This window comes from Ornithorhynchus anatinus, chromosome X5 (genome assembly GCF_004115215.2).
Source record: "Ornithorhynchus anatinus isolate Pmale09 chromosome X5, mOrnAna1.pri.v4, whole genome shotgun sequence".
In the NCBI taxonomy this organism is placed as follows: Eukaryota; Metazoa; Chordata; class Mammalia; order Monotremata; family Ornithorhynchidae; genus Ornithorhynchus; species Ornithorhynchus anatinus.
Genome location: NC_041753.1, coordinates 3,906,107 through 3,918,418, shown reverse-complemented (window position 1 = coordinate 3,918,418; position 12,312 = coordinate 3,906,107). Strand labels below are relative to the sequence as shown.

The 12,312-nt window shown below is 50.9% G+C and overlaps 1 protein-coding gene across 1 annotated transcript; it reads left to right on the top strand.

Moving 5' to 3' along the window:
- Nucleotides 1–1,653: 1,653 nt before the first annotated feature.
- On the top strand, nt 1,654–9,041 carry LOC100091501 (low affinity immunoglobulin gamma Fc region receptor III-like). Its single transcript, XM_029055502.2, has 5 exons — nt 1,654–1,783; nt 3,284–3,304; nt 5,459–5,716; nt 5,957–6,211; nt 7,769–9,041. Exons 1-5 carry the CDS (start codon nt 1,753–1,755, stop codon nt 8,242–8,244), a joined length of 1,041 nt encoding a protein of 346 aa, XP_028911335.2. The 5' UTR covers nt 1,654–1,752; the 3' UTR covers nt 8,245–9,041.
- Nucleotides 9,042–12,312: the final 3,271 nt, after the last annotated feature.

Here is a 12,312-nt window from a genome sequence, read left to right as displayed (position 1 = left end):
GTGAGCTTGGGCAAGTCACTTCACTTCTCTGGGCCTCAGTTCCCCCCATTTGAAAATGGAGATTGAGACTGGGAGCCCCAGGACAGAAGTGGACTGTGTTCAACCTGATTAGCTTGTTATCTTTCCCAGCGCTCAGTACAGTACCTGGCACATTGTAAGCTCTTAAATACCATAAATAAAACAGAACAAAATAGTTGGCGAGGGTAGTGAGGCTTTAAGTTATCTCCCAACTCTTCTTCCACCCCTTTTCCTCTCTCTCTCAGCCCCTTCCTCCCTCCCTCCCTCTCCCACTTCTTCCCTCTTTCAGCCCCTTCCTCCTTCACAACGCTCCTCCCTCCCTCCCTCACACCTCCTTCTCCCTTTTCTCTTTCCTTCCCTCCTCCTTCCCTTGACCTGCTACTGTCATTCAATGTCTCCCACGACCCTGGGGAGGAAATCCAACCGGTCTCCACGTCCTCTTCTTTCCAGGCTTGTCCTAGAGCCAAGGCTGGAATGGAGGAGCCGGCGGGGGGGGGGGGGGGGGCGGGGGAAGAGATTGAGGGGAGGTTGGGGCAGCTAGAGGCACAGCTGTAGGCTTTTGGGGGTTCCCCCTAAATTTTACCCTCCTGCCACTTCCTCTCCCTCTTCAGGAACCCAGCTAATTCATTCTATCCCAACCCACCAGACTTTGATCTGGCATGTCCCTGCCCAAATCCATGCAGAGATCACCAGTTGATGGTATTTTTTTTTAATGGTATTTGTTAAGCGCTTATTATGTGTCAGCCACTGCACTAAGCACTGGGGTAGATAGGAGCAAATTAAGTAGGACACGGTCCCTGTCTCACATGGGGCTCGTAGCCCCAATTCCCATTTTACAGATGAAGTAACTGAGGCCCAGAGAAGTGAAATGACTTGCCCAAAGTCTCACAGGAGACAAGTGGCAGAACCGGGATTAGAACCCAGGTCGTGCTCTATCCACTAGGCCATGCGGCTTCTCCCAGTCGATCAATCAAGGGTATTTATTGAGTTCTTACTGTATGCAGAGCACTTTACTAAGTCAGAAGGACCTGGGTTCTAATCCTGACTCTGCCATATTTCTGCTGTGTGACTTGGGCAAGTCACTTCACTTGTCTGGGCCTCAGTTCCCTCATCTGTAAAATGGGGATGAAGACTGTGAGCCCCCAGTAGGACAGGGCCCGTGTCCAGCCCGATTTGCTCGTACCCGCCCCCCGGCGCTTAGTACAGTGCCTAGCCCACAGTAAGCACTTAACAAATACCACAATTATTACTGTCATCGATTAACTCGAATGGACACCTCCCACTGGGAGAAAGCCACCAGGCTAGGAAGCGGGAGGACCTAAAGAGCCTAACCTCAGTTTCCACGGGCATTTCTCAGCAATGATCTCCCCCAGATCCCTCTCAGGTTTTTATTACCCCTCACCCCCGTTTTACAGATGAGGAAACTGAGGTCCAGAGAAGTTTCACAACTAGCCCAAGGTTGCACAGGAGACCAGTAGCACAGCTGGGACCCAAAACCCGGGCCTCTCAACTCTTTCCACCAGACCGCACTGCCCCTCCAGTTTCTCTTTTGATTCACCGGGCTCCGCCGAGGAGTCTATCTTCAAGAAACGGCCAGGGAAGCTGGTTGGGTGAGAGAGGAGTGAAGGCAGAGTGGGGAGTTTCCTTCCTCTTTTCTAATGCTGCCTTAGGCATTTCAGCTACCGGGGGGGCCCCATTCCTTGGGCCGCTCCCGACCGGCTTCATCCGAGGACCATGTGGCTGTTGGTAGCCCTGTCAGTCCTGGGTGAGTAGGGGGTAGGGGGCCGAGTGTGGGATGGGTTGGTCGCCTTCCGGCTGTTGGTTCTGCCTGTATTTCGTGTGTGTGTGTGTGTGTGTTAGGAGGGAGCAATTGAATTGCCTCTAGAAAGAGCAGGCCACCAGCTCTGAGTGGACTCAGGATACGGCAAATCCTGGATCACGTCCTCTGGACCCTCCCGGGCCGAGAAGCCGGGTGGCTCAGCGGAAAGAGCACGGGCTCTGGAGTCAGAGGTCACGGGTTGGAATCCCCGCTCGGCCACTGGTCAGCTGTGTGACCGGGGGCAGGTCACTTAACTTCTCGGTGCCTCAGTTACCTCGTCTGTAAAATGGGGATTAGGACTGTGAGCCCCACGTGGGACAACCTGATTCCCCTGTGTCTACCCCAGCGCTTAGAACAGTGCTCGGCACATAGTAAGCGCTTAACGGATACCGACATTATTATTATTATTATGGAGCCCGGGCGTGGAAGTCAGAAGGACCTGGCTTCTCACCCCCAGCCTCTGCCACTCATCTGCTGTGTGACCTTGGGCGTGGCTCAGTGGAAAGAGCCCGGGCCTGGGAGTCAGAGGTCACGGGTTCGAATGCCGGCTCTGCCACTTGGCAGCTGGGTGACTGTGGGCAAGTCACTTCACTTCTCTGTGCCTCAGTTACCTCATCTGGAAAATGGGGATTAACTGTGAGTCTCACGGGGGACAACCTGATTACCCTGGATCTACCCCAGCGCTTAGAACAGTGCTCTGCACCTAGTAAGCGCTTAACAGATACCACCGTTATTACTTTGCTTCTCTAGGCCTCGGTTCCCTCAGCTGTAAAATGGGAATGAAGACCGTGAGCGCCTTGTGGAACGTGGGCTGGGTCCAACCTGAGTAGCTCATATAATAATAACGATAATAACGACGAAGGTATTTGTTAAGCGTTTACTATGTGCCAAGCACTGTTCTATGCTCTGGGGTGGATACAAGGTAATCAGGTTGTTCCTCGTGGGGCTCACAGTCTTAATCCCCATTTTGCAGGTGAGGCAACTGAGGCACAGAGAAGTGAAGTGACTTGCCCAGAGTCCCGTAGCCGACAAGCGGCAAGGTCGGGATTAGAACCCTTGACCTCTGACTCCCAAGCCCGTGCTCTTTCCATCAAGCCACGCTCCTTCCCTAATCCAGCCCGGCACTTAGTACAGTGCCCGGCACACAGTAAGTGCTTAACAAATACTGAAAAAACAGAAAAAGGAAGGGGGAAGGGGATGACGAGGGAAAGGGAGGGAGGGAGAGGTCTTGCCATTGGCCCTCCGAGACCCCATCGTAACAGCAGGATACAGGAGACAGGTGAATGGCAACTGGAGTGGGCGAGGGGGCGGGTGGGAGGGAGTCTGGTCCGTGGATTCCCATGTAACCCCTGTGCCCATCCCGCCCCGGGCCTGTGATCATTCAACTTCCCAGTTTCACCCGCTCTGCAGGATCTGAGCTCATCTCTGCTCTGTGCTCTTTTGCAGCTACAGGAAACGGTGGAATCGGTAAGTGTGCGTGTGTGTTCGCGTGCTCTGAATTCTCAGAAATCCTCGGACCCTTCCCGGAAAGCCCGTCGGCCCATGCCCGATGTCGTCGCTGGTCTGTTCCCATCCAGCGTCTGCCTCAGTGGCAACAGGGTCCCCGCAGGAACCGGGTCCCGGCTGCCCTGCCGGACCAACGTTCTCATGGGCCATCCCGGGGGGGAGTTGATCATCCAACCCCTCTCCTCCTCCCTAGCCTTTCCTCTAATAACTGGGTATTTGTTAAGCGCTTACTATGTGCCTCTGTACTAAGCGCTGGGGTGGATACAAGCAAATCGGGTTGGACACAGTCCCTGCACTACATGGGGCTCATGTTTCAATCCCCATTTTACAGATGAGGTAACTGAGGCCCGGAGAAGCAGCGTGGCTTAGTGGAAAGAGGCCGGGCTTGGGGGTCAGAGGTCGTGGGTTCGAATCCCGACTCCGCCACTTATCAGCTGGGTGACTTCGGGCGAATCACTTCACTTCTCTGTGCCTCAGTTACCTCGTCTGTAAAACGGGGATTAAGACTGTGAGGCCCCACGTGGGACAACCTTCTATCTCCTCCAGCGCTTAGAACAGTGCTTGGCACATAGTAAGCGCTTAACAAATTCTATCGTCATTATTCTGCCTCCCAGGCCCGTGCTCTATCCATTATGTCATGTGGCTTCTAGTGCCTTAGTGTGGACTACTCTTCCGTACATTCATCCGTACCCTTCTGGCCCACCTGCTATCCCCCCTCCTCTCTAGATGTCCCCGCAAACCCAAGCCACCCTCTGTCTGACTGCAGGACGAGGGAAGGGAATATGATTGACTAACTGTGCAGGAGCACTGTACTAAACGCTTGGGAGAGTACAGCGCAACAGAGTTGCTAATCGTGTCCATAAGGAGGCCAGTTTTGCTTATCTCGGTTCTGAGAGTTTCCGGGCAGGGCTGTTGGCCTTAACTGAGCTGAAAGGACCCCAGATTGGGTTGGTTTTTTTTTTTTAGAATGGTATTTGTTAAGCACTTCCTAAGTGCCAGACACTGTACTGAACGCTGGGGTAGATAAAAGCTAATCAGGTTATACCCGCTCCCTGTCCCACATTGGCCTCCACAGTCTTAAATCCCATTTTACAGATGAGGTCACTGAGGCGTGGAGAAAGGAAGTGACTTGACCAAGGTCAGCCAGCTGACAAGTGATTAGAACACAGGTCCTTCTGACTCCCAGGCCCTGACTGTATCCGTCAGGCGACATTCTTCTCTGGAGCCCCATTCCGCTTTACTCCATATATTAAAGCTCCCTCCCCTCTCCACCCTTGGCGATTCCCAACCTCTGTACTCAAAATGAAAAGGTCCCACTAGGAAGATTGAAATCCCACAAAACCCAAAGGAGATGGGCTGTGTGAGCGTATTGTTGGCATTTCCTTAAATCTCCCCGTAGTCTGAGGTGGAAGTTGAAAAGGGCAGCCTCCCAGTCGACAGAAGGAAGCATTTCTTCTCTAGGTGGGTGAATTTGTTTCCCAAAGGAAACTGGACTGGTCAACAGGTTCTAGACTGTAAGCTTGTCCTCTAGACTGTATGCTCCCTGTGGGCAGGGAATGTGTCTACCATTGCATTGTGTTCTCCCAAACGCTTAGTACGGTGCTCTGCACACCGTAAGTGCTCAATAAATTCGACTGAAAGAATAAATTCACAGACGAGTGGTCCCTAAGGGGGAGAAAACTAGGGGTAGAGAGAGGAAAGTTAAAGGGATGAGAGGAGGGTGTCCAAGCCAGCATGGCATAGTGGATAAGAGCACCGACCTGGGAGTCAGAAAGTCACGAGTTCTAATTCTGGTTCTACCACTCATCTGCTGTGTGACCTTGGACAAGTCACTTTACTTCTCTGGGCCTCGGTGACCTCATCTGTAAAATGGAGATTGAGAACCGTGAACCCCACGTGGGACAGGGACTGTGTCCGACTTGATTTGTTTGTATCCACCCCACACTGCATGGCACATCGTAAGCTCTTAACAAATCCCATCATTATTATTACTAACCAAGAAGGACAGAGGTCCGGGACAGTCGGGTCCAGGACAATCGGCTCATGATTTTGCGATGGAGATGGAATGTTGGGCTCCTGTCTTTAAATGGCTCTCCCCTCTCTATCCCTCCTAAGCTGGTGCCCAGAAGTCTAGGCTGACCCTGGATCCAATATGGGTCAATGTGTTCACTGGGGACAAAGTGACCCTGAAATGCGATGACCCCAATTCACCGGGGATCACCCCCACCCAGTGGTTCCATAATGGTACGGCCTTGGAGACCCAGACCCCCAGCTACAGCATCGGGGCCGCCACCTTGGACGACAGTGGGGAGTACCAGTGCCAGATGGGGGACTCCAAGAAGAGCGACGTCACGCGGCTGGATGTGAGCCAACGTGAGTGAGGAGGTCGAAGGGGCTGAAGCTGGGGGGCCGGAAGGGAGACGGGGGCTCCCCAAGGGAACGGGAAGGAAAGAGAGTTTGGAATTCTCTGTCCGGGTCCTCCATTGGGGGTTGGAATCTGCCCGCTTAGGCTCGGGTCCGATTCAGATCCCCGGGCTTGGGAGAGTTTAAGAAATAAGGAGCGGTCAACCCGACAAGGCTCCAACCCCTGTGGCTCTGCCGTGTCTCTTCTAGATTGGCTACTCCTGCAGACGTCTGGCTGGGTGTTCCTCGAGGGTGAACCGGTGTTCCTGAAATGCCACAGCCGGAAGTACCAGACCTTGACCAAGGTGACCTTCTTCAAAGACCAAGAAGTAAAACGGTTTTTCAGGAGGAATTTCAACTTCTCTATCCCCCGTGCCACTCACAGTGACAGTGGGTCCTACCACTGCAGAATATGCATGGGCAGCCAAGACTACGAGTCGTTACCCATCTACATCACCGTCCAGGGTGAGGATCAGTCCAGCCCTACAGGAGGTGGGTGTAGGGGATCCGTGGGCTGGTCTGAAGAGCAGAGTAGCGGGAACCAGGGAGGAAAGTGGACCCTCCTAAGAGTCTCTAAAACTCCCTAAAGTGCAAAGGCCAGATTGAAGAGAGTGACATTCACTCATTCATTCAGTCAGTCATATTTATTGAGAGCTTATCGTGTGCAAAGCACTGTACTAAGCACTCGGGAAAGTACAATGTAACAATAAACAGACTCATTCCCAGCCAGGTGACAACCGGATAGCGGATCGAGCCCAGGCCTGGGAGTCCGAAGCATCTGGGTTCTAATCCCAGTTCCATCACTTGTCTGCTAGGTGACCTTGGCCAGTTCGCTTCACTTCTGTGGGCTTTGGATACCTCGTTTGTAAAATCAATCAATCAGTAGTATTTATTGAGTGCTTGCTATGTGCAGAGCATTGTTTAGATCACTTGGGAGAGTATGAAACAACAAAATTAGTGGTCACGTTCCCAGCTGATACAGGCTTATTGTTTAGAGGGGATAAATCGGGATAGATACTGTCAAATGGGTGGTGTCAAACCCGATTAGCTTGCATCTACCCCAGCTCTTAGTACAACCTGACAACCTGATAACCTTGTACTTATTCCAGCACTTAGAACTGTGCTTGGCACATAGTAAGAGCTTAGCAAATACCATCAAAATATCATCATTATTATTGCAGTGCCTGCCACATAGTAATTCCTTACAAATACCTTTAAAAATGCTTAGTAGAGTGCATTGAAATCAGTGGCCACTTAATATATGGTATTAGTTTCATCATTATTATAGTATCACGGTGTGATATTAAGCACTCATTTCTAGACTGTGAGCTTGTAGTGGTCAGGGAATGTGTCTACCTCCTTTTTGTATTGTTCTCTACCAAGTGCTTAGTACAGTGCTCTGTGCACAGTAAGAATGAGAAGCAATGTGGCCTAGTGGATAGAACCCAAGCCTGGGTTCACGAAGGTTCACGAAGGTTCTTCTTCGTGAACCTTCTTCTTCTTCTTCTTCTTCTTCGTGAACCTTTTTCTTCGAAGGTTCACGAAGGACCTGGGTTCTAATCTTGACTCTGCCACTTTGCTGTGTGACCTTGGGCAAGACACAACTTCACTCTGCCTCAGTTCCCTCATCAGTAAAATGTGCATTAAGACTGTGAGCCCCATGTGGGACATGGACCGCGTCCAATCTGATTACTTTGTATCTACTTCAGGGCTGAGAACAGTGCCTGGATTATAGGAAGTGCTTAACAAATACCATAAAAATAAATATTATTAACTGATAGATGCCAAAGCACCACACAAAGTACTGGGGTAGAACCAAGATACTCAGGTCAGACGCAGGCCCCCTCCCACACAGGGCTCACATCTAAGAGGTAGGGAGAGAGCAGGGATATTATTCGTATCGTATAGAGGAGGAAACTGAAGCTGTGTTAATCGGTAGCATCTGGAAGCCCCGGATATCTTCACCACCCATTTCCCAACCTTGATCCCAAAGACTGGAACTGTTCCCTGTCTCCTCTTCAGGTACCTCATCTTCATCCTGGATCCACATCCTTGTCTCCTTGGCAGTGGGACTCCTCTTTGCCATTGACACGGGCCTGTATGTCATTCTGCGGAGAAGGCTCGGCACACCGGAGACCAATAGGAAATTTCTAGAAATAAATGAGTGCCAAGAGAGCGGAGCCCATTTACCCCTTTCCCCGGAGGCCAAGAAAAGCATCGGCGGCAGTGGGAGGACACGATCCAGCCCTCCTTCTTCCCCTCCTTCGCCTCCGCCTCCGAGGACCCCCACCCCTGCTTCTCCCCCTCCTCCAGCTCAGGCCCCCAGGAGCCCCAAGAGGCTGCAGTTGGAGTCATCTCTTCCTTTCCTTAGCTCTTCTCCTAAAACTAGCACTTCCAAATCAGAATACCAACTCTTCCCACCCACATCCTGTCCTCCCCCAGACTGTCCAATCCCCGGAGACACCACCAACCCACCTCCCACCGTCCCAAGCCCGTAACCTCGGTTTTATCCTTGACTCATCTCTCTCGTTCGACCCACGCCATCGGGGGCTTTCACCGAGTCCTGTCGGTTCTTCCTTTGCAACATCTCTAGGATCTGTCCCTTCCTCTTCACCTGAACTGTCATCACGCTGATGCAATCACTTAACATATCACACTTTGCTGCATCACCCACCACTGACCTCCCTACTTCCTGCCTCGCTCCACCCCAGTCCTCTGCTGCCCGATTCGTTTTTCTCGAAAAAAACCCACCAAAAAACATTCAAACCAGGGCTCCCCATCCCTCAGAAGCCTCCAAGCGTTACCCATTCAGCTCCATATCAAAAAGAAACTCTTTGGCTTTAAGGCCCTCAATAAGCTCTCTCCCTCCTACCTTACTTTGTTGATTTCCTCTTTCATCCAAACTACACATTTAGTTCCTCTAACTCTAGTCTACTCACTGTACCTTCATCTCATCTGTGTTCCCACTGACCCCTTCGCCCACATCCTCCCTCTGGTCTGGCACTCTCTCACCCTTCATATCTGACAGACCACAATGCTGCCCCACACCAAAGCCCTACTAAAAAAAAAACCTCCTCCGAGAGGCCTTCCCTAACTAAGCCCTCATTTCCCTTATTCCCCTTCCCATCTGTGGGTCCTGTGCACTCAGCTCTGTTCCCCTTCAGCAATTGATATTCACCCACTCTCAGCACCACAGCACTGGTGCACATATCCTAGACTCTACCGTTTCCCCTTTTGGTAATTTATTTTAATTTTATTCTAGATTGTAAACTCATTGTGGGCAGGGAACGTATCTACCAACTCTGTTATACTGTGCTCTCCTAAGCCCTTAGTACAGTGCTCGGCTCATAGAGAGCACTCAATAAATATCATTGTTTGATTTACCTGTATTTTTCCCCTCAAGACTGTGAACACCTACCACTCTTTTTTCCCCTCAAGACTGTGAACTCCTACCATTCTACTGTATTGTAGACTGTAAGCTTGTTGTGTACCTGTTTATTGTTGTATCGTACTCTCCCAAGCGCTTAGTACAGTGCTTTGCACACAGTAAGCCCTCAGTAAAAACGATTTAATGATTGAACGACTTGGACTCTTCTTCAGTAAATACCACTGATCGATTTTTCGGCTCCTTCCTCGTTCCTTGAAGAACAACGTGCCTTAGTGAAGCAGCGTGGCTCAGTGGAAAGAGCCGGGCTTGGGAGTCAGAGTTCATGGGTTTGAATCCCGGCTCCGCCGCTTGCCAGCTGTGTGACTTTGGGCAAGTCACTTCACTTCTCTGTGCCTCACTTACCTCGTCTGTAAAATGGGGTTTAAAACTGTGAGCCCCACGTAGGACAACCTGCTCACCTTGTACCTCCCAGCGCTTAGAACAGTGCTTTGTACATAGTAAGCGCTTAACAAATACCACCACTTTTTAAATTTTTATTTTAGTGGATACAGCACTGTCCTGAGAATCGGAAGGACCTGCGTTCTAACGTCAGCTCCGACGCTTGTCTGCTGTGGGACCTTTGGCAAATCACTTCGCTTCTCTGTGCTCGTTTCCTCATCTGTAAAATGGGGAATGTCTATGAGCCCCACGTGGGACACCCTGATTCCTTGTATCCGCTCCAGCGCTTAGAACAGCGCTTGGCACACAGTAACCGTTTAACAAGAACCATAATTATTATTATCACTATTATGTGGGACATGGACTGTGTCCAACGTCATTACCCCCGTTTAGACCGTGAGCCCGTTATTGGGCGGGGATTGTCTCTATCCGTTGCCGAATTGTACATTCCAAGCGCTTAGTACGGTTCTCTGCACATAGTAAGCGCTCCATATATACTATACTGAATGAATGAATTCCCGCGTAACTATCCCAGCGCTTGGTACAGGGCCTGGCATATAGTAAGCACTGAACAAAGGATATTAAAAAATAAAATCGGCAACTCTAACCCCGTCCACCAATGAGCAGCGCGGAACTGAGTGGCGGACCTGATAGAAAACTGATCATCCCACGTCCGCCCCTCCTCCCGGCGCCTGAAGTCTTAGCGAACAGTGAGCGACTTAGCGAACAATGAGCTTTGCGCTGCTGGTGCTGGGGCGGTGGCGCGTTTAGCGCAGTGTCAGAAGGGGAGCCATGGTCTCTCTTCCCAGCTCCGTCGGGTAAGAGACCCCGGGTTAGGTTAGGTAGAGGGTTAGGGGCCCCCCGAAGTGAGAGACGGGGCTCCTCCCGCCTCCTCCCGTTCACGGCCTACTGCCCTCCAACATCTTAAGGACGGCGAAGTGGTCCAGGGAACGGTTCTCCCCGCCTGCTTTCGTCCAGTTCAGCCCTGAACTCATTCGTTCAATCGTATTTCTCGAGCGCGCATTCTGTGCCAAGCACTGGACTAAGCGCTTGGGAGAGTACAATAATGTCGGTATTTGTTAAGCGCTTACTCTGTGCCGAGCACTGTTCTAAGCGCTGGGGTAGACACGGGAATCAGGTTGTCCCACGTGGGGCTCACAGTCTTCATCCCCATTTTACAGATGAGGTAACTGAGGCACCGAGAAGTTAAGTGACTTGCCCAAAGTCACACAGCTGACAAGAGGCCGAGCCGGGATTCGAACCCATGACCTCTGACTCCAAAGCCCGTGCTCTTTCCACTGAGCCACGCTGCTTCAACGAACTGATCCATTCTTTGCCCATAGCGAGCTCAGTTCGTTTCTCAGAGGCAGCTTGGTATCTAAGGTTAAAGGACTTGTTTCTGCAAAAGCTGCGTGAACTTGGGCATGTCACTTCACTTCTTTGGGACTCAGTTGTGTGTCGACTGTGAGCCCCACGTGGGATATAGACTGTTGTCTAACCTATTTAGCCTGGGACTCAGAAGGTCACTGGTGCTAATCCTGACTGCCATTTGTTGGCTGTGTGACCTTGGACAAGTCACTTCACTTCTCTGTTTTTCAGGTCCCTCATCAGTAAAATGAGGATTGAGACACTGAGCTCCACATGAGACAGGGGATGTGTCCAACTCGATTTGCTTGTATCCACCCCAGATCTTAGTACAGTGCCTGGTATGTAGTAAGCACTTAACAAATACCATTATTATTATGAGTTTGTCAGCCCTTAGTTAAGTGCCCGGCACAAAGGAAGTGCTTAACAAATGTCCCCCACCCCCTAAAAAGAATGCTATGGAATGTAATGAAGATTTAAAGTCAAGTTTGTTTGGCAGTCGGGTGTTCGAACACCTGCTCAAAAGTCACCGATGATCTTCTTGCCAAATCCAAGGGCCTCTACTCCATCCTAATCCTCTTTGACCTCTCAGTTGCCTTCAACACTTTTGACCACCCCGTGCTCCTGGAAACATTATTCCGCCTCGGCTTCGTTGACACCGTCCTCTCCTGGTTCTCCTCCTATCTCTCTGGCCGCTCATTCTCGCTCTCCTTCGTGGGCTCCTCCTCTGCTTCCCACCCCCTAACTGTGGGAAGGGGGTCAGTTCAAGGTTCAGTTCTGGGTCCCCTTCTATTCTCCAACAACACCCGCTCCTTGGACAACGCATTCACGCCCATGACTTCAACTACTATCTCTAAGCAGATGACAACTCAAATCTTCATCTCCAGCCCTGATCTCTTTCCCTCTCCGCAGTCTTACATTTCTTCCTGTTTTCGAGACATCTCTACTCGGATGTTCTCCAGTCACCTCAAGCTTAACATGTTCAAAACAGAACTCCTTATCTTCTCACCCAAACCCTGTCCTACCCATGACTTTCCCATCACCGTAGAGGTCACCACCATCCTTCCTGTCTCACAAGCCCCTAACTTTAACGTTTTCCTTGACTCCTCTCTCTCATTCAATCCACATATTCAATCCATCGCTAAATCCTTTAGGTTCCACCTTCACAACATTACTAAAATTCACCCTTTCCTCCCCATCCAAACTGCTTCCCTGTCAATCCAATCATCTTAACCTGCCTGGATTACTGTATCAGCCTTCTCGCTAACCTCCCAGCCTCCTGTCTCTCCTCACTCCGCTCTATATTTCACTTGGCTTCCCGGATCATTTTTCTATAAAAACGTCCAGGACATGTTTCTCCGCTCCTCAAGAACCT